Source organism: Eschrichtius robustus, chromosome 7, assembly GCF_028021215.1.
Source record: "Eschrichtius robustus isolate mEscRob2 chromosome 7, mEscRob2.pri, whole genome shotgun sequence".
NCBI lineage: Eukaryota > Metazoa > Chordata > Mammalia > Artiodactyla > Eschrichtiidae > Eschrichtius > Eschrichtius robustus.
Genome location: NC_090830.1, coordinates 83,491,683 through 83,516,910, shown reverse-complemented (window position 1 = coordinate 83,516,910; position 25,228 = coordinate 83,491,683). Strand labels below are relative to the sequence as shown.

The 25,228-nt window shown below is 60.2% G+C and overlaps 1 protein-coding gene across 3 annotated transcripts in view; it reads right to left on the bottom strand.

Moving 5' to 3' along the window:
• The window catches only part of ZMIZ1 (zinc finger MIZ-type containing 1), a 232,916-nt gene that overhangs the window by 3,944 nt on the left and 203,744 nt on the right, over positions 1-25,228 (bottom strand). The window contains exons 9-24 of one of the 3 annotated variants that reach the window (XM_068547971.1): positions 20,983-21,097; positions 19,720-19,937; positions 18,549-18,747; positions 17,271-17,561; positions 14,354-14,536; positions 13,327-13,404; positions 12,471-12,645; positions 11,808-11,949; positions 9,742-9,952; positions 8,467-8,572; positions 7,417-7,577; positions 6,394-6,461; positions 6,008-6,076; positions 5,278-5,522; positions 3,860-4,026; positions 167-421 (exon numbers count right to left, since the gene is read on the bottom strand). In XM_068547971.1, coding sequence (XP_068404072.1) covers positions 167-421; positions 3,860-4,026; positions 5,278-5,522; positions 6,008-6,076; positions 6,394-6,461; positions 7,417-7,577; positions 8,467-8,572; positions 9,742-9,952; positions 11,808-11,949; positions 12,471-12,645; positions 13,327-13,404; positions 14,354-14,536; positions 17,271-17,561; positions 18,549-18,747; positions 19,720-19,937; positions 20,983-21,097 — 2,683 coding nt within the window. The remainder of the gene's footprint in view (positions 1-166; positions 422-3,859; positions 4,027-5,277; positions 5,523-6,007; positions 6,077-6,393; positions 6,462-7,416; positions 7,578-8,466; positions 8,573-9,741; positions 9,953-11,807; positions 11,950-12,470; positions 12,646-13,326; positions 13,405-14,353; positions 14,537-17,270; positions 17,562-18,548; positions 18,748-19,719; positions 19,938-20,982; positions 21,098-25,228) is intronic. The other 2 variants (XM_068547972.1, XM_068547973.1) reach the window with 2 other exon arrangements.

Here is a 25,228-nt window from a genome sequence, read left to right as displayed (position 1 = left end):
GGTCCTGGAGCCACAGGGGAGGCAGGATGGCGGGGCCCACCCTCCGCCCGCCCACCCCCTCCTCACAGCTGTACCTCCTCCACCCCGGGCCTCGGGCCCTCAACACCCGCCCCTGCTCTCGGGCAGTCCCGGCCCCAGGCCAAGACACGTGGTGACCCCAACTTACATCCAGCGAAGGCTCCGGCATGTCAGACGCTCCCTGCGCTCCGGCCTGACCCTCTAAGGCTGAGGAGGGGTTAAAGGTCAGGTCACTGTGTGGATGGTTGCCGGGAGCGGCCTGTGGCGGTGGCCGGGGAGGCTGGGAAGGAGGAGGAGCCCCACTGTGATGTAATGGAGGCCCTGACTGGCTGCTGGGGTGTGGGACGTGCAAACCTTGTTGCATGGAGGGATGGGGCTGGTCAGAACTGCCAGCGTGTGGCATCTGTGGAGGAGGAGAGAGCAGGAAAAAGAGAGGTGAGGTGACGAGGTACAGCGACGAGATGCCTGGAGAAATGAAAAGCAAACAAAACCAGGAAAATAACAAAAACCCCCAAAACAAAGCCACCCCTCTACAAGGCCGAATTCTTTTTTTTTTTTTTTTTCTGCAGAGAAACAAACAAACAAACAAAATCCTCCCCCCAGACCCGCCAGTCAGGGAGGCTGAAGCCACGTGGGGCAGGGAGGGAGGCGGCCAGGGGCTCTGAGACTAGCAGAGACACTGAGGTCGGGGCCCAGGCCCCTGGGAGCCCCTCTGTCTCCCTAGCCCGGACACCAGCACAATGAACAACAGCAAGGGCAGGATGGAGAAGCGAAATGGGCATGTTTCCGGGGAGCAGGGAGGCGGGCGGGAGTGCTGCTGGCGGCGTGGTGCAGGCCCGAGCCGGGGCGGCAGGGAGCAGACACGGACGACAGCATGGGGCAGGCGTGCAGCTCATGGGGGTCTGCGCCTCCACGTGGGTCCTGGTCTGGGGGCGACACGAGGCATGCTGGCTCCGGGGGCAGCCGGGGCCTCGGTGTAAGCTCTCCCTGCTGTCCCGGGGTAGGACGGAGTTGTGCCCAAGGTGTGACCTGGGTCTTCTGAGTCCTGCCAGACCTTCCTGCTGGCCACCCACCTAGGCAGCAACAGGCGTGCTTCTCTCGTAGATAACCTAGGCGCCCCCCTCCCCCTGCCCCCGCGCGTGTACTGAACCATCGGGGCTATGGGTGGGCAGGGGACACGAGTGGGCGAGATTTAAACTTCCCCTGTTGGTCTGTTTGCTGCCTCAAGCAGCCCTGCCTTCAGAGTTCAGATCTCGGAGTGAAAGGCCAAGTCTAAGTCTGGGCCCCCACCCCCGGCATCCCCAACGGCCTCCGAGCCCCCCATCACACTTTGCGAGTGAAGGGAGCTCACTGACTGGCCAGGCCTCTCACTTGGAATGGGCAGCCAGGTGACCAAATGTCTCCTTGGTCAGTACCCTCCTCCCAGCCCTGTCTTCTGGGCCACACAGAAACACTGACACTTCTTTCGTGGGTTTGCAAACGGCAGCGACACCATCCCTGATCTTCTCCAGACACCAGTTCCTCTTCCTGTTTCTCCTAAAAGCTGCTCCCCAAGCCTTGCTGTGGGCTGGCCCCTGCCCACGGTCCAGGTGGCCCTCCGCAGCACAGAGCCCCTCCAGCCCGGGCCTTGAGAACGAGGGATGACCACGTGACATGAAGGTTGCTGACCCTGGGGGAACTACGTGTGGGATGCACACGAAGTAAGAAGAACCAGGAGGGGCGGGAGGGACAGCGCTCACAGCTGTCGGCGAGGCCAGCCTGTGACGCTCCACAGTGACCATTCTGGAAGTGGGGGGCAGGGAGGGGCTCCACACTCCTGGAGCAGCCCGGCCCCAGACAGACAGTCCCCAGATCTGCTGACACAACTAACGCCCTCAGCCCTGACGTCTTGCCGGATTATCTCAGAACCTGGAGGGGCAAGCGCTCTCTGGGACCTGCTGACACACCTGTCAACCTCCCACCTGGCACGGGAGAGCCTTGGGTGCGCCAGCACCTGGCTGGAGCCCTCCCACCAGTCCGTGCGCCTGGGAATCCTTCCTGGCCTCGTGCTCAGCCGGGTCAGGCTGCTCTGGTTGGGCAGGTGGGTTGTTGACCTGTGACTGCACCACACCACCTTGCACAGCTGTACCTCTGGGTCCAGTTCCCATCTAACAAAAGCCCAGAAACGGACAAGGACCGTGCATATCTGAAAAGCTTCCTGGGGGGGGTGGGCTGTGAAGTCAACTCAAGGGCTTAAGTCCCTCTGCGAGGACCCTGGTTGCAGGGCTGACAAGGCAGGAAAATGTCTTGTTGGACGCAGAAAGCACACAGCACCCCCGCTGCCATCTTCCAGTGCTGGGAATTGTGAGGACTCAGAAGGTGCCAGGTCAGTGTGGAGCAGGGGTGTGATCTGGGTGATTCCTGGACATGGAAGGCTGAGGGCCTGGGGAGCAGGGCTGGGGAAGGGGGCCAGGAGAGACGCCCCCAGAAATTGGAAGCCCCATGGGGCAGAAAGTAACTTGCGAAAACATGGCTGAAGGCTGGTGAAAGCAGCTATTTCCAACTTGGCATTCTGGGTTCCTGCGGGAAAGCTGCTGCAGTGCGCCCCTCATTTAGAACCCTTCTGGTTAATAGTCACTCCTGCTGAGAATTGGTGGCTCTGGTGCACAGGATAGTCCCTGGCCCAGTGCTGGATGTTCCCCAACTCCATGTCAGCTGTGGGGAACACAGTACAATCCAAAGGCCCCTTCCTTCCAGGCCACATGATGGAGACTGGGAGAACTTGGAGAGGCACCTTCGGGTGTAGGCCCAACTCCACTGCCAGGCATTGGCGAGACTCCTGGACCCTTCTCTCTGGCTGCTGTGGCCCAGGACCCACTGCCAGGCCCTCAGTGACTGCCCCTCCTGCTAAGATGAGAGACCAGGGACAGAAAGAACGACTGAGACCTCAGTCTTCAGCTCTTGGGCCTCGGTTTCCTCAAAACCCCAACTGTTCTTCCTCCATCCAGGCACTGCCAGAACTTTTGCTCCATTAGCTCGAGGCCTGTGTCTGTCTTGCTTACACCTGGTACAAGGCACAGCCGGGAGACCAGGCTCAGAAAACGTCTGCGAGATCAAATGCAATCATCCATCGCTGCCTAGATAAGGACTCGGGAGGCGGCCAGGCCTCCCACCACTGCTGTCGGCGCCACAGGAAGGGAAGGCCTCTGGACAGCACGGGACACCTCACCTGAAGGGGCTTTCTCAGCAATACGGTGTGCGTTAATATGTGAAACAGGACGAGAAGTGAATACTCTTGGGATAAGTAGGTATCCTAATGTTTCTTTTTGCAGGAGGAGGTGATACCCTGAAGATTCAGAGCCCTGGGGAATAAGTGCCTGGGTCTGGGACTAAACTCTAGATGGCTGGATGAAGCTACAGTAAGTCAGCATAACAGCGTGTGTGTAAGACGGGGAGAAAGGGGATGGGGCTGTGTGTGTGTGTGTGTGTGTGTATATAGGATGTGTGTCGGGTGTATGGGGGGGTGAGGGCCTGTATGTAGGGGGTGTGCAGGCATCTGCATGTGTGCATATGCATGCAATGTGTGTGCAGGTAAGAGCCTGAAGCTTCCCCCATCTGAGAATCTGATGTCCTGGGTGAAATGGCCAAATCCAAGGACACTGATGGGCCATGACCCAGCCTCAGTCAGGCCTCCCACGCCCTCCTGGGTCCTGAGTCTCAACTCTCAGTCCTCCCCTTTGCCTGGTAGGGAACTAGGCAAACATGAGAAAGGTCCAGGGGAGCCCTCTGTCCCCGTCAGCCCCATACTGGGGCTGGGGGCACGGGGGAGGTGGAGGGTCAGCGGCGAGGAAGAGGTACTCACAGTCTCCTGCATGGGGTGACTGAGGGGCTTCTCAAGGGCAGCCATGTTGTTGGGCATGTCCGGGGGGTGGGAGAGCTGGGGGGGCCCGTGCATGAAGTCGTTCATGGACGTCCCGCCGGGGTTCCCGTGGGGGAAGTCAAAGTTGCCATGGCCCTGGTAGCTGTTGCCTGGGGAGGGAACAAGATGGGGAGGGATGTGACCCAGAGGGAAGACGGCCACCCCAGGGAACTCAGCGTGTAAAGGAAGAACCAAGGCCCACCCTCCTGCGAGGCTAGAGTCGGCTCCTGCAGCCGTAGACCTCAGGGCCGCACAGCGGGGTAGCGATGCAGCCTTCTCCTGCGGGCCTTAGCACCCCAGGCCGTGTGCTGGTGTACAGCCACGAGCAGGGCTAGAGTGGGAGGAGAGGGTGGTCGGGCTCCTGCGGCAGGAAACATGGAATGAGGCCCGAGTCTGAACTTCCCACAGGATCTGCTGTGCGAGCCCCCCAGACCTGCTCACCCACAGCCCCCGTGAGGCTGCCCTTCGTCACTGGGACCACCCAGGCCCAGAGGGGGGGGGTCGGAGTCTGCCAAGTCCACAAAGAAAGCTGGGCCAGATTCAAGATGACACCCTCAGAGCCAGATGTCTGGCCTCCCAAGCCGCTGCTTCCTCCACCAGGTGGCCGCGGTGAGAGCTCAGAGGAGCAGCACACTGGAAAGCTGGGGCGCTCAGCATGCTGTGGGACTCTGGCTAGGTAGGCTAACCTCTCCGGGCCTTTAATCATCCAGGAGCCCCAGGAACCTAAGAGCAGGGGTTCTGCGGGGAGCTGCCATGCCCGGTGTTTGGGGGGTAGGGGGGTACTTTCTGGGAACTGAGGGCAGTGCGGTGCAGCTTGCTCTGGGCAGCAAGAAGTGAGGGGGCAGTGACAGTGACCTTGGTGGCCGAAGGCTGGTGCTCCAGGCCCCTGGACCCCGTCTCTGGAAGGGTGGGAGAGTTGCAGGGATAGGGACAATATGTAGATGTCAGAGGGAAACACGGGAGGGCCAGGAGCTCCAGGAGGAGTGTGGTCTCACTGCCCCCAGCAAAGCAGGCTCTGAAGCCCCTAAGCTTGGCAGCTGCCGACCAGGGAGATCCAGGAGTCGGGAGGGAGGCTGGGCAGCGGGGGGTGCGAGAGGCGGGAGGCTGGCTCGCGGGGGCAGTTCCTCACTCATGACTTCCCAGCTGGGTGCCAACCCACAGGGCTAGCTGGACGGAGGGAGGGGGACGGCATTGCACGGGCCGCTGTACCCCCAACTTCAGCGATGTGGGACTTTTTTTGGGGGGGCGCGCGTTACCTCTGCCTCTTCACACCACACCCTCCCTGCACCTGCCACCATCACCCCAGAAATCCTGGGCCCCTGCTGGGGCTTCTCCCTCCCTCCTTGTCGGCCATCACCCACCTTGGCTGCTGTAGTCGTTGGAGTTGGTGCCCCCGGGAGGGGGTGGGAGTGGATAGGGGGACGGGCCGGGGCCCAGGGCTGCGATCATCTCCATGACATTGGGCATGATCATCTGGCTGGGACTCATGGTCTTGAACCGCTTGGACGGGATGCCGTCAGGGTCATCCTTAATGTGGAGGTCCGACTTGATGGGCACTGGCCGCCAGCTGCATGTGGGGTCAATGGTGACCTCTTCAAACTCGGAGCTGGGGGGAGCAAGGCGGCAGAGCTGAGGCTCTGGGGTACCGGGCTTTGGACATGAGGGCCTCCAGCTCGGACAGACACTGCGATGTCCTCGTCCAGGCTCCCTCTGCCCCCATTCCCACCACACTCTGCATAGGACAGAGGTGTGACGGATTTTTATAACTTTTGAAAGATGGGGAGACTGAGACTAGGAAGAGCAAGTGGCTGGGCATGGGGCAGCGGGCCCCAAAGCCTCCACCCAAGATGCGGCCACGTCAACTTCCTGCTCTGGCAGAGCTTGGTCCTTTCTGGAAAGTTCATTTGCCCCCAGGTACAGAACCCCTTAAATTCGCACAGAGGTGAGGGATGTGGGAAAATGGTCTGCCGGCCAATGGGGGATAGGGTATCAGGGGTGATCACATACTCACCTAATGCAACCCAGGTCAGCATTCCGCCCAGCCCCCCCTCCTCCCCCACCCCCTGCCCTAGTGTGGGGAGGCCCACTTACTGTTGGATGGCATTCAGGATGCCCCACATGTACTGATCTACCTCCAGACCCTCGAGCAGAGCGGTTTTACTGGAAAAGGAGAAAGGGGGCTTGGCCTTTGCTCCTGGCCCCTAGCGGAGGCCACAGCCCACTCCTCCCCACTGTGTCCAAGAGACCCGGGCCCTGCCACTGGTTACTACTTGGGGGCACCGACAGGAGAGGGCAGCCTTGTGATCGCTTGCTACAAAGGGACTGTGCACAGCCCCCGTGATCTGAGCCCCTCTGCTGCGCTTGGGTTCTCTCATCCGTGTTTAGGGCAGGCGGAGGTGGCTGGACCCCACAGAGCAGGGCCACAGCTCCTCCTGGAGCCGGGTGACGTAGCTTATGCTGAGGTGGGCATCACTCACTTGCACACAGGACACCTCCAGGTCCCTCTCTCGCAATTCAGCTGCAGGTACGACTCCAAGTCAAAGCACTGCGGAGGCCGGGAGACACAGACAGATGAGACCAGGGCTCTCAGAAACCTCTTAAATGCAAGTGCCGCTGCCTCCGGGACCCTCATGAAGACGTCCCACCAGGGAGGGAGACAGGTGATGGAGAGACCCAGGTTTGAGAGGGGTGATGACCTTGACGATTTTCTGCTGTGCTTACAGCTTTCGGGCCACGTGGAATCCCTGCACACCTGTGCCCAGCCCTCCTCATACCATCCCGGTGCCCCAGATGACCCATGGCCTCTGAGAAGCCTTCCTGGTTCCTCTGCAGCCGCCTCTCACCGATCCTGCCCCGTGACAGCACCTCTCCCTGGCCCGGCCCAGGCATGGAGGACACACCCCATCCAGTTCATCAGTGTGCGCCAGACAAATAAAGCGACCAGACCTCTGCTGCCCCCGTTTTCCCGAGGATGGGGGTTAGGGGGGCTGGGAGGCTCCCGACCCACTATGAAGCCCTCGGGGCCAGTTGTGAGAGGGTGGGGCTGAGGGTACGGCTGGCCTGCCCCCATGGTAGCCCCTACCCAGTGAATCCCACCCACCTGGGCTGCCCGCATTTAGCCACCCAAACTGTGACAGTCACTCATCCCACAGCCACTTCCTGAGTACCTGCTCAGGGCAGGGCCTCGGGACACAGCAGTGAACCAGGCAGAGGCGTCCCTGCTTTCAGGTTCCCTATCAGCCGTAGTGGCCGTATGTGCAGGATTTCCAGCTGGCATCTCACATCTGCCAGGGCTGGGACTGGTTCCCCCCGGGAACCTAGCTCTGAGCACACAGAGAAGATGCTCAGAGAATAAATGATGGCAGGAGTGAGTGAGTGAAATCAGCTCCTGATGGCCATGGCATCCTTCCGGGGTTAGACAGGCCCTGTTGCCCACCCCCCCTCGCCTACTCCTCGCCATCCCAGCCAGACTCCAGGACGCTCTCCCTGGGACTGCTCACCTGGACGTGCTTGCAATCGTGGCCTCGAGCAGGCAGCTGGATGCGCCGGAATGTGATGGGGCACTTCAGAGACACCTTGATGGCTGTCTGCTCCACGCCGTCTTCCCCATTGAGGGTCGTGTTGCCTGATGAGGCAGCCACGCTGCTGAAATTCCGCTTGACTGTGGGGCGGAGGCACGGGTGGATAAGGAGGGCAGGGCTGTCCTGCACTCCCCCCACTCCTTCAAGTGGCTGATACACACTCTGATTCTCCACGCCCCCCAACACAGGGAGATCTTATGAACAGGTGCAGGGCACCCCCGCCTGGGTAAAAGGGAGCTCAGCATGCCGGAGGCCCTGGGCCTCCCAGCACTCTGGAATGACACTCTACATGCGACATGTGTGAAGTGCCCCTGGAGGTGGCTACATCAGTCCCCCAGTCTCTGCAGTTCATGCCCTGTCTTCCCTAGGAAGGCAGGACTTTCTGCAAAACCTGCAGAAACCCAGTCTGGCACTTCACTGACTTTCTGGGTCAGTGGGAGAGCCCCACAGGCACTTTTGCACTTAACTCTCCAAATGTGGAAATGGCCTGGCCGGATTCTAGGGCTCAGGACGTGAAGAAGCACATTTGAAGGGCGGGGAGCAGTGATGTACTTCCCTGCATGGTGCACCCCCCCTCCCCCGCCCTGGCCCCCAAGTGTCTGCACCTGGGAGTCAGAGCCAAGTCCCCCCCTCTCGAGTTAGGCCTGGCTGTTGAGGTGGAATCCACCCCTGTGCTTCTCTCCTGATGAAGAACCCCTTCTTCCAGTTCCTCCCATCCTTCCAGGTGACCACCTCCTCCAGGAAGCCTGCCTGGTCTACCTACACCACGGCGTCTTGTTTTAATCTGCCCCACGTGCTGCACTCACGGTACTGTGTGCTCATTTGATCATCCCCACAGCCCCAGAGGAGGGGCATTGGATGGGGAGGGGCTAGTGCCAGGGAACACTCAGGGCCCCGTGGTGCCAGGCCCAGGGGACAATGAACGTGGTGGGACTGGGGTCTGGTTCCAGCCCCCGAGCCCCCACTCACTTTTCGTGATACAGTGCTCTGCGGGCAGGAGCCGCTTCTTGAGGAGGCCTTGCAGCACGGAGCGCACGGAAGGCCGGTGGACCAGCTGCAGCACGAAGAGGTGGGACTGCCGAGAAAGAGCAGAGGCTCGGTCCCTGCCGCGTGGCCCCCACACCTGCCACCTGGGCCTCCACAGGCCTAGGCCGCCCCCTTCACCCCAGAGGCTAATAAGCGCAGGAAAGGGCCCCACGTCCGTGGTGATGCCCCGTTAGTAGAAGGTCCCCTGGGACCTGGAAGAGAGCCCTTGAGGCCCAGGATGTGTCCTGGGACCTGCGAGCTGGGGACCCAGACCGGGGTCACTACCCGGGGACAGCTGCTGCTGTCTATGCCAACAAGGCTGACTCTGATGCTGATACACCCCTGGGATGTGGTTATGGGACACAAGGCATCAAGATCCAGGCCAAACTCACCTCCTAGCCTTGGCCCTCCTGCCTCTCGCCCCGCTGTTCCCCATCATGCCTCCTCCACCCTTCCTGCCAGAGGATGTTGTCCTGTCTTCACTCCTCCAGGAAGCCTTCCAGGACTGCACCCCCCCCCCCCACAAGCCCCCGCAGGCTCCTCACTCTGACAGCATCCCCAGTCCTGTGACTCTTATCCCCGGCTGGTCGTGGCGCCCCGACCCTCATAAGGGCAGGATCAGAACTCTTCCTTCTCCTCCAGGGAGGCCAGCAGGGCAGGGCAGGTACTCTGCAAATCCCCGGGCAAGCCCTGAGTGCCAGGCCCTGATCTTGGGGGACAGGAGTGTGGCTCAGACGTGGTCCCAGATCAGTGAGTCACAGGTCAGGGGACACACATACACAGTTCTGAGACAGCATGGTTGGGTGACAAAGGGAAGGAGTTAACTCCAGACTTGGTGGAGTTGGTTCTCAGGGGAAGAAATGATTAGAATATAAAAATTTCTTGCAAATGAGGCATGAAAGGAGCCTAGCTTTGAGGGACACACAGAACTTCCTCAGTGGAAGAAGGTGGTGGGCACGGTGGATGGTGTCCGGGAGGAGGATCTACAGGAGCAAAGGGAGGTGAGTGTGTAGACCAGATGGAGGCTGCGGTAGGAGAAAAGGCCAGGCCTCGGACCAGAGCACGGCGGCCTGAATTTCACCCCACGGCCCTGGCGGGGACTGTGGCACGTTTCTGGGGTACTCCTGAAAGATCACTCCTGGGGAGGGGGGATGGAGACCCATGACGCAGCTGAGGCCCAGAGGAGGCTGAGGATCTCGGGCCCACCCGCACACTCACGCAGCAGCAGGCGGTGACGGTGATCTGGATGGTGTTGCGGCCCGGCTGGCACACGTGCTTGAGGTGCAGGGGCTTGTGGGATGTCTTGTTGTCGCCGCGCTCGATGGTGAGGGGCGTGGCGTTCACGCTGACCTGCACCGAGGCTGGCCAGTTGGTGTTCATCTGCCGGTCCTCGTGGTGGTAGCACTTGAACTGCAGCTCCAGGTCAGACCTGGGGGCGGGGCGAGGCTCAGGGCGGCTCTGCGAGGGGGCTGCCCGTGGCCTCCATGACCCCTCCCTCACCAGAGCCCCCCACTGAGTCACTCAGCACCCCGTCCTCAGCCACGAAGGCTCCCCCAGCCGCCTCGAGCTCTCCTCTCTCACCCTGGACGTTCCCCCTGCCCAGGCCTCCCATCAAAACCCATCCCAACAACCCAAATTCCCCCCATGACTCCCATTTACTGTTCAACCACAGCCCCACAGCTCTGGCCACAATCTGCCTCAGTCCCCTGCATGGAAGTGCACCTCCTGTTCCCCCAGGACACAGACAGACGGACAGACGCTAACTCAACGAGGCCAGCTGAAGGCTGATTATGCCCTGAGCTCCTGTGGGAGAAGCACCCCAGGCCAGGGGCTGCCTGGTTCCGTTCCCGCCCCCCTACCCCTGCGGTGGGCCCCAAGGATACGGCACCGAAGGAGACCACAGATGCATGAAAACTGAGCAGGGCCAGTGGACGAGCCACAGAAGGTCTCGCAGGCGACGGTACTCACGGCTAAGGAGCAGTGGGTGAGCAGGGCCCCTGCATGGGGGGGGGTCTCTCTACCCTTTTGCCTGAGTGCACTCCCGTGCCCTCCTGCCCACCCCAGCTGCCTCTGGCCTGCTCTGTAGCCGGCTCAGCCTGCTCAAGGCAACGGGCCAGCTGTGCGTGCACAGTTGTGTGTGCACGTGCCCAGCTCAGACACATCTCGTGCCCTCAGGGTGCTCACTGGGCAGCTGAGGCCTTTGGTCACTGACACAGCGAGGCAGTGTGAGTCCTGCCCGAGGAGGAGGAACCGAGGGTGGAGACACCAATGCGTTCTGGTGTCTGAGAGACCCAGGCCCGAGTCCCAGCTCTGCCCCGTGCTAGCTGCGAGGACTCATCCAAGCTAGTCGCTTCTCTGGCCTCAGTTTCCTCACTGTCAACGGGGCAAGCAATGCCCACTCATAAGGTCAAAAGAGATCAGGTGGGGGCTTCCCTGGTGGCGCAGTGGTTGAGAATCTGCCTGCCAATGCAGGGGACAGGGGTTCGAGCCCTGGTCTGGGAAGATCCCACATGCCGCGGAGCAGCCGGGCCCGTGAGCCACAGCTACTGAGCCTGCGCGTCTGGAGCCTGTGCTCCGCAACAAGAGAGGCGGCGAGAGTGAGAGGCCCGCGCACCGCGATGAAGAGTGGCCCCCACTCGCCGCAACTAGAGAAAGCCCTCGCGCAGAAACGAAGACCCAACACAGCCAAAAATAAATTAATTAATTAATTAAAAAAAAAAAAAAAAAAAAAAAAGAGATCAGGTGTAGGAGGCTCAGAACACAGAACCTGGCCCAGCAGGGGGCCTCCAGACCCCTCACTCCAGCGCCCACTGTTTGAGCAGCAGCCCCGCCCGGTGGCCAGCTGCAGGGAGGACCCGGCCCTGTTCCCGCTCCTCTCTCTATATTCCTGGCTCGGACCACATGAGCCACGTTCAGGGCCAACTCGGGGGCCCTGCTGGAACATCCTCCTTCTCAGCCTGCGCTAGCCACCTTTTCCTCTGGGAATTTGTTCTTGACCACTGTCTCATCAGGACTGGGGTGAGTGACAGCAGCTCTCTGTCAGAGACAGTGGCCCTCAGGCCACTAAGCCAAGGCAGATTTGTCTGTCTCCCGGCACCTGCAGGTTCGCTTTGACACCCTCAGGGCCTTGCACACAGCAGGGCCCAGTCAGCAATGCTCAACAGGTGACGGTGTCAAGCAGATGCTGTTACCACGTGTCTCAGGCGACGCCAGGGCCCAGGAATGTCAGCACCGGGGCCACCTCCATCCACCCGGCTCGGGCTGTGCTGTGCCCTGACGCTCACCTCCACATCAGCGTCTGGTGGACTGTGGGCCTCAGGTGAAAGACGTGGTTGCTGACGGCCAGGTTGTGCTCCAGGCGGAAGGGCTCCAGCACCACACCATCCCGCACGGGGAACGTGAGCCGCAGCTCGTCACTGTGGTTGGCTGCGCGGGGGAGGAGCAGGTGAGCAGCACGGCCCTTGCCCCGGCGGCACACGACACGCACCCTCGGCTGCATGCTCTGGGTGCGTGTGCGAACAGGGCCACGGCAGCTGGGCTGTGTGCTCAAGGGCACACCAGGCAGCCCCTGGCTTCTTCCGGTCCCTCCGACCGCATCCTGACCATCCCTGCCTCCCACTTCCCACTCATCCCCCCGCTCTGCATCCCCTCCTGTCTCCACCTGCTCCCTGCTCTGGAAGCCCCGGCTGGCTTCTCCTCCCAGCCCTTTGCCACAGCTGAGAGTTGCTTTCCCTCCCAGCCTCCAGCCGCTCAGGCAGGTGGTAAGGAGGCCTGCTCTCACACCCTCTGCTCTTTCCCACGCCCAGCCCCCAGAGGCAGGCAGGCAGACTTCCAAGCCCCCGACTCCTGGCACACTGTGAGCGGGGTTGCGGTGGCGGGGGAGGTGGGGGCAGGTGGAGCTGGCTTGATGAGGGAGGGAGGAGGGAAGGAGAGAGTAGGGCGCTCACCTGGGGGTGGCGGCAGAGCGCTCATATTTGGCTTGATGTCAGGTGGGAAGGGTGGTTTAACGTCTTGACTGGGGGACAGGTATGGGGGGACACTGCTCCCGGGGGTCATGGGGGGCGTGGGGTTCCCTGGAACAGGTGAGTGGGGGTAATTTGCCACAGGAACCGGCCTGGGAGGCTGGAGGGAAAGAGAAACCACATATAGGTTATGGGCTCACAGGCATGAGGAGGGACCATGGCTGTGGACACATGCCCCACCCACCCTAGGGACCTAGGGCTATGGCCCTTGCTCCCCTGAGGGAGGAGAGCCCCCCAGGAAAACCCCTTCCTCCACTCTGGCCACACTCAGGCCTCTGCCTCTATGGGAAGGCAGGTGGGCCTGGAAAGGTTCTCCCCACCCTTCACTTGGGTCACGGCACCAGGGGGATTGTAAGGTCCCCAGCCCATTTGACCAATGAGGACACAGGCTCAGGGTGACGGGGGATTCGCCTAATACACTCTTGGGAGAAGAAGAATGCTAGGAACAATCCCAGGTCTCCCGCTGCCCACGTCATGACTCCAGGCCATGTCCTTCATCGCCACCCCACCCCACTGGGGTCCCCAGATGGAGTCAGACATGAAGCATCTCCAGGAGCCCCTTCCCTTCCTCTCTTAGTCCCCACCTTGTTTTCTTCCCAGGACTGGCCAGGTCCACACTCATCCCTGGCCCACCCATCTGAGATGCAGATTCTCCAAGCATCTCTGGGCCCTGGAACGGATGACCCTACTAATGTCCAGAAAGGCTGGGGCAGGAACAGTGAGGCCCCCTCTAACATAGTGCACGTGGGTTATAATTTCTGAGATGGAAACTGAAACATACCCTGTTGACGTTCCCTTGGCTGTAGCTGCTGTAGCTGCTTCCAGAGAAGGTGTTATTTTGTCCATTAAACTGCTCTGGCTGGTAAAGCAAGATAAACAATGCCGTGAACGGAAGGCAGAAAAGCTACCCTGCTCTCCCTCCTGAAATGAAAACCTTCCAGGAGGACAGGGGATGCTGAAGAGGCCCGCCCAGTGCTGGGGTGGGGAGTGCGGTGGGGCCAGAGCACACCACTGCCACGGTCAGTGTTCTGCCTCTCTCTGCCCATAGCTACTAATTGAGCAAGTGTATAAAAATAGCAACACCTAGTGTGCTGCAGTCGGGCTAAAAATAGTAAGCCCATGTAAGCCAAGGGGTGGGTAGTCATGTAAGTTGGCGTGATTCATTGGCAAATAAGTGTAAAATATTTCCAGAGTCTTCCTCACTCCTGAGAATGTACTTTATAATAATCCCAAAGAAGGAAAGAGCTACGTGCCTGAAAACATTCATTATAGTACTATTTCAAAAGTGAAAACTCAGAAAAAACCCAAACGTCCAACAGAAAGAATAAAATGTGGTGTGGTTCCCAGGAGAATGTCAGGCAGCCATTAAAAGTGACAACCACGGGGAGTGTAGCAGTAAGTGACACGCTGTGTTCAAGTGAAAGAAACATTCAAAATTACAACCGTAACAACAACTATACAACACGGTTGATGTCCACATGCGTGGGGACAAAGTCTATAATCAAACGTAAATATACCGGGGTGGGTGCTTTTACTTAAAAAAATATATTTCCTTCATTGTTATTATCTCGTACGTGCTATAAATAGTAAAAGGAGAAGGAAAACCATCATCTGAGCCCCATGAGAACAGGAACCAAGAAAAGCCAGTCTGTCACTCTGGCCACTGCACGCACAGCTCTGAGCACATGAGATCACATCCAGAAATCTCCGCCTGCCCCCTGGTGACAGCCAGGGTCAGGATGACACAGGCAGGGGTGGGGAGGTGAGGCGGTAAGGAGGGAAGGGGCCCGTGGGGTGGCGGGACTCACCTTGTAATACTGCCCCATGTTGACCGTGGGGGGCGGGTACTGCCCGGTGCTCGGCTGGCTGGGCATCCGCTGCCCGGGGTAGCTGGGAGAGGTGAGCGGCCGTGGGGGATTGGGCGTGGGGTACTGGCCTGGCTGGGTGGGGAACTGGCTGTTTGGTCCGTATTGCTGGTTTCCGTAGTTGGGCTATAGTGGCAGAGAAAGGAGCGGGGAAAGGTCATCAGTGTCTCGAAGCCAAGCTGCCCACCAGATGCCAGGACGCCCCACCTCCTCTCCTCTGTCCCTGCTGTTTTCCACCCACCCAGAAAATGCCCGCCACACCTGAAAAGGAGAGCAGCTGAACCAGATGATGCCAGGGGCCCTTCTTGCCCTGACACCCAGGGACATTACATCAGCCTGTCTGGCTCGAGGGCCACCTCCCCATGAAGCTGTCTTTCTCAAAACTCCATGCCCCTTGAGCTTGGGGGTACTTCCAGAGCCCCCTGCTCTTGCCATCATGAGGGTGCTTGATTCTGAAGCCCCCTTTGGGTCTCCCCTAGTGCTTGGTATGTGACAGACAACAGGACGCACTTCCAGAAAGGTGATCCCCAGCCCTTGCATTCTGAGGCTGAATCTGGGAGGCACTGTCCCCGTACCCCACACTGAGCAGAACAAACTGATGTTTAGTTTTGGTCTACTGGTGCAGAGGTCAGGAGAACCAGGCTGGTGAAGGGACAAGGCAGCCCCTCTTGGGGGAAGCAACAGCTCCAGAGAGGGGCAGGATCACTGTCCTGGGAGAGCCACTCCCACCCTCCAGTTGCTTCCCTGTCTGTAAAATCAGGTGACTCGCAGGGCACCCCAGGCCGTTACATCCTGCAGAGTCAGTGCTTCTTCCCCGTCTGTGAAACTTCTTGTCTATTAACTGTCTCTCTTGCCCTCTAGGCTCAGAGGTCCAGGAGACAGCTGTGTCTCAGTGTATGGCAAAGAACGGGCCTGCAATTAATACTTGCTCAACACATGAAAGAAGGGCAGGGGGTAAATGGCAGAAGAGGGCAAAGTTTGCGTCAGCGCTGAAGAACTCTGCGGAGCTCGCGCTGTTGCGATATGGCAGCTGCTCTGTGTGATGGTGGGGTTCCCATCACATCACTGCAGGACAGGAAGGGGAGCCCGGGCCTGTCCACTAGTCCCTCTGCGGGACCAGGTGACCTGACCCCCGCCCCCGCCCCCAGGTTCCGACAACTCAGAGGTTCTATGAGTGTGTACTGAGAGGTGAGGCCAGTCTTCCCAGACGGGGTCAGGACCTGCAGGCTGTGGCCACCGGTGTCACAGCCCAGTGTCGGGCATTTTGTAGCTGGGTAGTACCAGCAGTCTATTGAGGATGATTTAGTAAAGATAACTGAGAGCCTTTGGTGTGCCCTGCTGTGACAGGTAAGAGCTGGGGAGCTAACACCGGTACAGGCACAGGGCTGACGTCAGGCTAATGACCGGAAATTCTGCTGCCTTTTCTGTGATCGCCTCTTTGGGTGCCAGCAGCTGAGGTTGGGCCGACTGATGCATTCCCAGCCCAGCCAGAGGGAATGCCGGGAGTCTGAGCACAGAGGGGGCTGAGAGGGCCCAGAACTCATGTGGGGGCTGTGCATGGGAGTGAGGCCCACGGGTCAGGCCCCCCACCCCCAAGGACAGCCAGGGCCTTGGGAGCTGCCATCCTTCTCCAGCTTCTCCCTGAGCTGCTGCCCACCTGGAGGGGGTCTGGGCCTGACCCCGGCTCCTGGGTGTTTGAGGACGTCCCTGACATCTCCCCTCTTGGACCCAGGACATCCCCATCAGTGGCCAAGCCACCTTCTAGCCCAAGTAAGGGTGGATGCTGAGGGGAAGCACATAGACCTTCAGGGAACTCAGGGTCTTTGGGCTCTAAACACACTGGAAGCCCAAGCGCAGTTCTGAGATGGGGTGGAGCCAACCTGAGAAGAGGTGTGCCAGCAGAGCCCTGGGTGATGCTTGGGAAGGGCTCTGTCCAGGTGAGGAATCAAGGTGGGCCTCTCGAGGAGCGTGCGCAGGCGCCACGATTCTGGGGTCTCTGTGTCTTCCGCAGGTGAACTAAATCCTTACCCAGGTACCCACATAGGCCATTTGCTGCCAACCCGTTTTCTGGGTGCTCGCTGAAGGCCCTGTGACACCCCCTCCAGGAAGTCCTTCTCCTGACCTCACGCTGAGTTCCACACACCCCAAGGTGCATCATTCCCTTGTGAGTTCCAGCTTAGACCTTATCTTTCCTGCTGAAGTCTTGGTTCCTGGAGGACAGGAGGTGTGGGTTTGCTTCCTTCGATCTTCACTGATCTCGCGGCTGAGGTGGCTGGGCACCCCAACGGGCAGCCTTCCTGCCGACAGAGCCCCAAGAAACATGCTGTCTGCCTTCCAGTCACTTCTCCGACGTGCACGGCCTTTAGATCTTTACAGGGTTTTGTCTCATCTCTCGCTCTTGGGTGTGAGGTGCCCTCATGTGGGTGCGAGGAATGTGGCCCCAAGGAGGTTTAGTTCCTTACCCGAAGTCACCCAGCTAGTGTCTATGCCAAGACAGAAGAGAGTCCTAACAGCGGCTACTGCTTGCTAAGTGCCCGCCCATGCCGGCCCAGGGCCAGGCGCTTCACGTACATCCCCTCACTCAAGACTCCCAGGCAGCCCCAGGAGGTGGGTTGGATCGTCATTGCCTTTTACAAAAGAAAAAACGGAGACTCCAGGAGGTGACGTGACTTGCTCAAGGTCTTCTGTATGGGAAATGCCAGAGCTGACCTTAAACTCAGGAGCACCTGACTCCTAAGATTCTGCCTTCTGGTCCAGGTTTCCCGAAGGTCAATCCATGCCCTTTTCAAGGAACTACCCACAGCACCTGTGTCGTCCCCACCTCCCACCCTGCCCACCGGCTGCCAGCTGTCACACTCACCTCTCCCGGGTATGGCCTCTTTATGCTCTGAATGGGAAGGGACTGGGGCCGGGGGCCCGGGTAGGTCTGCTGGGGCATCCGCTGCCCGTGCGTGCCAAAGGGGCTGATGCCGGGTGGCCGGGGTTGGTTCATGCCCATGGGAGGGCCGCTCATCCCCGAGGGCGTCATGCCAGCCGCCATGCTTGCGGGGTTCATGCTGCCCCCCATGGAGGCAGGCCCCCGAGGCCCGGGCTGGTTCATGAATTGGCTGTTATACGCCTGGGTGGGACCCATCTGGAAAGAGGAACAGACCTTCAACGGGAGAAGAAGAAAAAAAAAAAAAAAAAAAAAAAAAAAAAAGAATAAAATGCCACATGCATTGAAAGTGCAGGGAAGGAAGGAAGGGTGGGGGAAGTGGGGGGTTCGGGGTTGGAGGTTGGGCACTTTCCTGTGTGGCTGCAGCTGGTGACCAGGTCCCAAAGGACCACCGGTCTCGTGGGCTCACTGCTGCTCTCTGCAGGCCGCACAGGAAAGGTGCAGCCCGAGGGGTGTTACGGGGTGGGGTGCAGTCACTCCAATGCACAGGCAGCGTTTCCAGGGAGGCAGGCAAGGAACCGGAAAGAGGGTGCAGGGGTGGCGGGGGGAATGGGAGAATGGAGGTGGATAAGGATGGAGGCAAGGGCCCCTTTCCTGGAAGCCCCGGCCCCACCCTTGTTCCTCAGCCAATGGACACACACCCTCCATCCGCAGTCCGAGGCGGCCTCGGCTCCCACCTGTGCCCACCTGCCCTGCTGTCCCCATCCTGGACTTCCCACCTCCACGCCTGTCCTGCATTTCTGCAGGGGGGCTCCCCCTCTCCTCACACCCCACCCCATCCTTCTGAAGGTCAGGGGAGCAGAGCTGGGACCTGGGCAGGATACACAAATGGGATGACTAGGAGAGCACTGGTCTTCAGAGGCCACCGGGGGGGACAGACTGGTGACAAGGCTACTTTAGACATAGCCCGTTCTTTGGTGAGTAGAGGCCCAGATTGCAATATGGAACATCTTTCCCCATACACAGACACACACGAGCCACCAACACACACAGAACAAACACAAGCTCCCAAACACACCCCCACCACTCTCAACCACACTGATACGCCCACACCCTAACACACGCCCCTCCTTGTGCTTCTAAGAAAACCTAAGTGCACCCTGACGCCATCAGCTCCCCTCGGCACACAGACACCAACACCCCAGCTCTGATCCCCAGGGCTGTCTGCCTGGCTGAGTGGCCCAGGACTAGTGTGGCCCTTACCGGTCCATACTGGTTTATATCCTTATTCTGTGTTTCTTGCAAGGCTGCCACAGTGGCCGTAGCTGTGGCCGTGGCCGTGGCCGCTGCTGCTGCTACTGCAGCTGCTGCGGCAGCGGCTGCCGGCTGAGTGAAGTCAGCGGGCGGCCTGGTGTGCGGAGGGATGCCCATGCCAGCAGGGGCATTAGGACCCCCAGGGTAACTGCGAGGGAGAGAAGAAGGGAGAGTTAGATGCTGCCCTGAATCTCAAGATGAACCCATGACACGCCCACCTTTGGCAGGGAGGGAGAGGTCAGGCCGTTCCAGGCCCTTGTGTCCATAGCTCACAGAGCGGGGAGGTCTAGACTAAGAGCCCGGCTGGGACAGGGGCCTCCTGGGGGTTGTTAGCCCCTCGTGCCACTTGGCAACCACCAAGCCGCCAAGCTGCTGTGTTCCTGGAGCCCCACCCGGTGCTAGTGCTAGTCGGTGATCGCTCCTAGGCACTAGGTCATGGCGCCCTGGGCCACACCCGTCAGCACACCTTCTGGACGACACCTAGCCTCAGAGAACCCGAGCAACCGGCCCACGGCCTCCGGCAGGGGATGGCAGGGTGGGGATGCAGCTGGGTTTCACCACGAGGCCCTACTGCGCTGACACATGGCAGGGCTGAGGTTGGCCCCGGGGTGCCTGGCAGGGGTGAGGCCACAGGGCAGCCTTGGGCAGAGCAGGGCGGGCGGCGAGAGGAGGAATGGGGTGCCTCTGCCCCACCCCACGCCCCTCCTTGCCCTCCCCCTGCCTTGGACCGAGGAACCCCAGCCCTGCACTTCTTCCTCCACACCAGCAGAGCAGAGCTGACCCTCCTGCCGCCCAGCTCTCAGCGTCTCCCAACGTATAAAGACATGACACAGAGAAGGGTCATTTGAGAAATGCAACTGCAGCCCTTCAACCCCACGGGCTTGACGGCTCTCAGAATGTACCCCGGCCGTGCAGCATCTGGCCTGCCGGCCAGCCCCCAGGATGGGGGATGACTGTGCCCCGCAGGCAGGTGGGATACCTGAGGAGAAGGGGAGCGCCAGGCTCCCCATGCTTCCCAGGTCAGGAAGCACGTGCTGGGATTCACACTCGACTCCTAAGCCTGCCTGGAGGGGAAAGGCAGGGCTGATTGTGCCCCTTGCGAAGGCTGCTCCCTGCTCACCTGGCCCCGAAGCCCCCGCTGCCAGGGTAGTTGGGCCGGCCGTACATGCTCTGCGGGATGTAGGGCTGAGCGGGGCCGGCCTTGGCTGAGAATTGCTGCTGCTGCCCAGCAAACTGTGGGGAGTTGAGGCCGGGGTTGCTGGTAGTCATGCCCGACGCCATGGGGTTGCCGCCTGGATTCATGGGGTTGTTGGCATTGGCCATAGGGTTCCCGAGGACCTGTGGGCAGAGAGAGGGGCTGTCACCCAAGTGGGTACCCCAGGTGGCATGGAGAGGGAAAAGGAAAAATGGCAGGGTTGGGGGTGGAGACAGAGGCAAAACAGAGGAAGGACGACTGAGGAAAGGAGGAGACAAAGGGCGGGGGGGCTTTTTAGTTTCATCTGGGCACGGACGGTTGCCATAGTATATACATGATTAGAAGGGGGGTAACCCAGCCCGGAAGCAGGCAGCGGAGATGAGCACTGCAGCCTGTGATGGAAGGAGGTGAGGCTGGTCCAGCACCAGGTGGCAGGTGGGAAATCTCTGGACTTCTCAGCCCTCCTGCCCTGCAAAGCCATCTGGATGCCCAAGGGTCAAGCCACACAGAGGCCCTGGGCTGCTGCTCTGTGAGGGCAAAGAGAAGCCCAACCTACCAGCTCTAGAGGGCGGCAGGGTCCTGGCCGAGGGGCTCCCTGTGGCCCGAGACCACAGGTAAGCGCACTGGCTCCCTCCAGGGCGGCAAGCAGCCCTGAGCCTTTCATGTGGCCATGGCAGAGGCCCAGTAGCAGGGAGAGGAAGGAGCGGAGGAAAGAGGAAGGAACAAGAGCGGGAGACAGGGTTGACTAGGGATGTGGAGTGGAGTTTGTCACAAGTTTTAGGCTCAATCTTTTGAAATCTAACCCAGGCCATCCAGGGTCAGAGACCCCAGGTGTTGGAGCCCTGAGGCCAATAATACCCAGGAAGTTCTCCTGTTTATCCAACCAAAGTAAATGCAGGTCAGGAAAGAACCCCTTGTTGTGTGTCAGGTGAAAAACATTCCCTCAGGAAGGCCCTAGGGTTGGGGCAGTGCACAGGGGCCAGGGGCCATCCTCCTGGGGCAGGTGTGGACCCATCCTGGGTAGAGGTGTGTCCACAGCTGGTTGTGCCCTGAAAGCTGGTCTTTCCAGCCGGGGAGAGCTTGGGAGAGTGAGCAGGGCTAGCACGGCATGGTGACCCGAGCGCCTCAGGGTTCGAGGGATGACCCCGCCTGGGAGGGGCTGTTGCTGGGGGGAGGACAGGCTCTTACCTGGCTCTGGGATGTGTTGGTCACTCCCCAAACCGTGGTGACCACGGAGAGGGAGCCGGGAGGCTGGTTGGTGTTCTGCTGCCAAGGGACAGAGTCATAGGGGAACGACCCATCACTGCAGAGGGAGACAGGGTGGGGATCCTCAGGGGCTGCAGACACAGGCGCAGACGGAGGCATGCCCCATCTACTAACCCCACCATGCTCTGCGGCTCCCAGCCAAGCCCAGGTGACCCCCATTCTCAGTCCGTTCTGGATCCCCTAGGCCTGGCCTGGTGTCCAATGCAGAACAGGTGCACCTTGTAAGGTGACCGATCGTACGACAGCGACCTCTCCCCCCATCACTGTGGACGTGCCACCCCCATGGCTGTCTGTCTCACCTTAGCCCAAGTCCACAGGCCATGCTACGGAGGAAGAGAGACCTGCAGGCTCAATCTAAGCTCTGCCTTCGACCATGCTCTGCTCTAAGTGGCTCTCCAGAAACAGCTTTGGTTCCTCCGCACCAGCTTCCCCTCAAAGCTACCCCGTCCTTTCTCAGAAAAGGTCCGAAGGGCTCCAGTCTAAGTCTCAGCTCTTCCCCTTCCTCCTGACCCCTCAGAGTGAGGTGGCCGCCCTGCCCGGCTGATCTGGTCTTTGCAAGGAGCCTCCTTATGTCAGGTTTTCTTCCTGGATGACAGGTAGTGGCCTACCTGCTGTGCTTCCTCCCCTGCTCCCACCCCGATCTCTCGCGCACCTCCCTGCCAAGCCAATCTCCTTCAAACACCTAAGACACTAGGCACAATCAAAGACCTTCCTTCAGTGGCTTCCGGTGTTTACACACAGAGTCCAAACTCACACAGCAGAATGGTTTACCCCATTGCTAATCCCAGCCTACCCTGCTTCCCATCTTGGTTCCCACCTCTCTGGGAGTCCCTGGCCCCAGCTGTTCCCCCAGTCTCCTCTGTAGTCCCAGCAGTACCCACCTTGTTTGATGACATCTCCCGAGGAGCCCCCAAAGATCAGAAGGCCCGACGCCCAGCCCTGCATACCATAAGTGCTCAGAGATGGCTTTCTATTAGTTGCCATGGTACAGATGGAGAGTGAGGTCCAGCAGACCCCAGGGAGAGGAGCAGGGGCACAGGCTCGAGAAGGAGCCAGCGAGGTCACAGTATAAAGAACATGCCAGGGGTGCCAGCCCCCAAGGAGTGCTGGGCTGGGGCTTCCTCTCCCCTGGAGCCGGTCCTGCGCTGACTCTCCAGCACCTCTTACCGAGAGAAAATCCCAGACACGGCCCCAGAAAGAGCAGAAAAGCAGAGCACTCACATCTGTGCTACCACCTCTGCCCACGGCATCCCGACGGGGGTGAGGCCTGCAAGGCAGCACTGCTGGGTAGCCGGGGAGTGGGGGCAGGTGGGAGAAGGGGCTTCTGGAGGAGGGTGGCTTGGTAGGAAAGCACCTCGTGCCTCTGTCTGACTTGTGCCTTCATCACAGGAAGTCAGCAGAAGGCAAAAGCTGACTCATACCCCAGCCGAGCAGCCAGCCCAGGCCCTAGAGATCGGGGCAACTGGGAATGGAGGTGTGGGGAGCCAGCCCAGAGGTCAGACTTCCAGGAAGGAGGCGCAGGACTGCATGACAGGTGGGCAGAGGGGCGCCAGGGGTCTGAGCCTTGTGCCCTGCTCCTTGCCAGGCGGGGCCCTCGGTCAAGTTGGGTCAGACTGGAGGGAGGACCGTGTCACTGACTGCCCATGCTTGCTTGCTGCCCCCCTGCCTGGACACCCTCTCTGCTTGGCCAGCCCCTGGTTTCCTTCCTGTCTCTGCTCAGAAGTCACCTCACCGGAGCAGCTGTCCTGACCTCCTGGGAGAAGAGGACCCCCCAGCCCCAATCCCTTTTCCTCTCACTCTAGCCTTTTGTTTGGTACTGTGGGTACAAGTCCTGCACCTGCCCCTCCCTGGCTCAGGGCCCTGGCGCAAGTTTCCGAGCCTGTGCGCACTCAGTCTCCTCATTTGTTAAATGGGCATAAGAACAAGACACTCCCACCCCCGCTCTACTCTGTGTCTTCAAACTGCAGGTCATGACACAAGAGTGCGCTGTGACACTGAACCATGAGGGGGAAAAAAGAGGGAATAAAACAGAAAGTAATCAAGTGTGAGCACATAGTAAGGAGGAATATCATCCCTCGAACTGACTTCTTGATGTTATGCACGAGCACACGTGTGCCCTGGGTCTCGGGGTAAATGTGCGCATTACTGTGGATCTCAGGCCGGCTAGCCTGGACATGGGCCTCTGTGGCCTAAGTCTGACGCAGCTCAAAGAGGAGATTGCAGACAAAAAGGCTTTCTTAACTGGAAAGTGACACAGGCTTTAGCATTACTCATGATTTCTGGGGGGAAACAGCAGGCCTAGAACTGCAGGGAGAGCAGCTGTCCTCAGGGAACCAGCCTGACCGCCCCCTGCCTCTGCAGGCCAGATGTGATGTGGGTCAGTGGAAAGGGGGTGAGGCCCAGGTGCACAGGCCAAAGGTGACCGACAGCTCACACTCTCTGCATCTGGGGGCACTGCGGGGGGGGCCTGGGAGTCCAGAGGGCCCGGATGGGGCAGAGAAGCACAGGAAAACAAGCAGGGCCTGCTCCTCAGCGCAGCTGGGCTGGAAGAAGCCCCGCTCTCCCAGGAGGTCACTGGGGACCCGGGGGCACCACCTGGTCCCAGGGGTGGCACACCAGTCTCACAGGGAGGCCCTGCAGGCTATGGTTTTAAACAACAAAGAGAAGACCCTGGACACCTGCCCTCCCTCGGGGCCCTCACCTTAGGTGTGCCTGGACTCAACACAGGACCCCAGCAACCGAGCAGAGCTTAGGCCCGAGTCTGTCCTCTCTCCCCAGAACTCCTGCCCCATAAGCTCCCACCAACCCTCCAGGCTGAGGTCTGGTTCCGGCCGAGGTGCACACCTGGCAGGCTCAGGAAGTAGAGCCCCCCCGGGAGCCCCTCCAAGCCTGGCGGGGACCCACAGCTGCTGCCTCACCTCCTCAGGCGGGGAGGTCCCGGCTCCCTGGGATACAGGTCCTCGAGCAAGCTCCCAACTGCCCTGCAGCTCGTGGGTGGGCCTTGTGGGCGGAAACCGGCTCCTTCCTGTTTTGTCCCCTCCGCCCCAAGCTCAGTGAGAAGCAAACTTAACCAAGGTTCCCAAACTGGGCATTCCGCTGTCTGGCTGGACGGTTCACCCCAGAGCCCAGGTGCACACCCGGCGTGTGCGGGGTACACGTACGTGTGCGCGCACGCACACAGGCCCCGCTGGCACGATGCTCTCCACGCGTGCAGGGGGAGACGGGCACATGCGTGTAGGGTGGTCTCGGGGACCTGCTCGCCCCCACTCGCACCTGCTGCAAAAGCAGAAGTGGCAGCCGCACCGACAGGGCTGTGACTCATCTGCTGGGGAGACGGCTCCTACTGGCACGGAACAGGCACTCGCCCCCATGGGCCCACGGTGGCAGTCAGCCCTGCCGACGTCTCCGCCCAGACACAGACACTGCTGTTGGGCGGGGCTGCCTGGCTCCCAGTGCCCGAGGATCAAGGACCAGCCAGGTTCTTGGGCCCTACCAGGGTGGGAGGGGCTCAGGGTGCTGAAGAGGAGGCCTAGGGGCTTAGGGGTGGCCGGAGGCTGTGTCCCTCCTCTGCAAGTACTATTTCCCCAGCAGACATGCTCAGGCAAGGTCAGAGGTCCCTGGCATTTCAGCGCTGCCCACTGGGAACCACTTCCCTCCACCTGTCCATACCTGGTTCAGAGGGAGGCCAGCACCCCTGGGATCTGAGAACCCACTCTTAGTAGCCCTGCCCAGCTCTGCACACCTGCAATCCAGCATGGTCTGGTCTCATGCCACAAGCCACCCTCAGCCACAGTCCCAGCCAAACCTGCCCCAAGAATCCTGTTCCACCTACCGAGGCACCAGTGCCAGAAGCCACTAGAATTCTCAGCAGTGTTCTACCTGCCAAGCAACTCCCAACACAGGGGCAGCTGCTTCCCTACCTCTGTGCCTCTTCTCAGTCTGGGATGCTTTGTCCTCACCCTGAAAGATGCCACTCATCCTTTCCAGGCTCCTCTTCCAAAGGCTACCTCTTCCAGGAAGCCCTCGCCCCATCTACTGGCCTGAACTCCACTTTCTCCTCACATTTTTGGGGCCCAAGTGGGAGCCTGAGCGAAAGCCCTCCTGCCTTTTTCTTTCTGCCCCAGGAGCCCCAGGTTCTCCGGCTACCTGTGCCTGGCATGATGTCTTC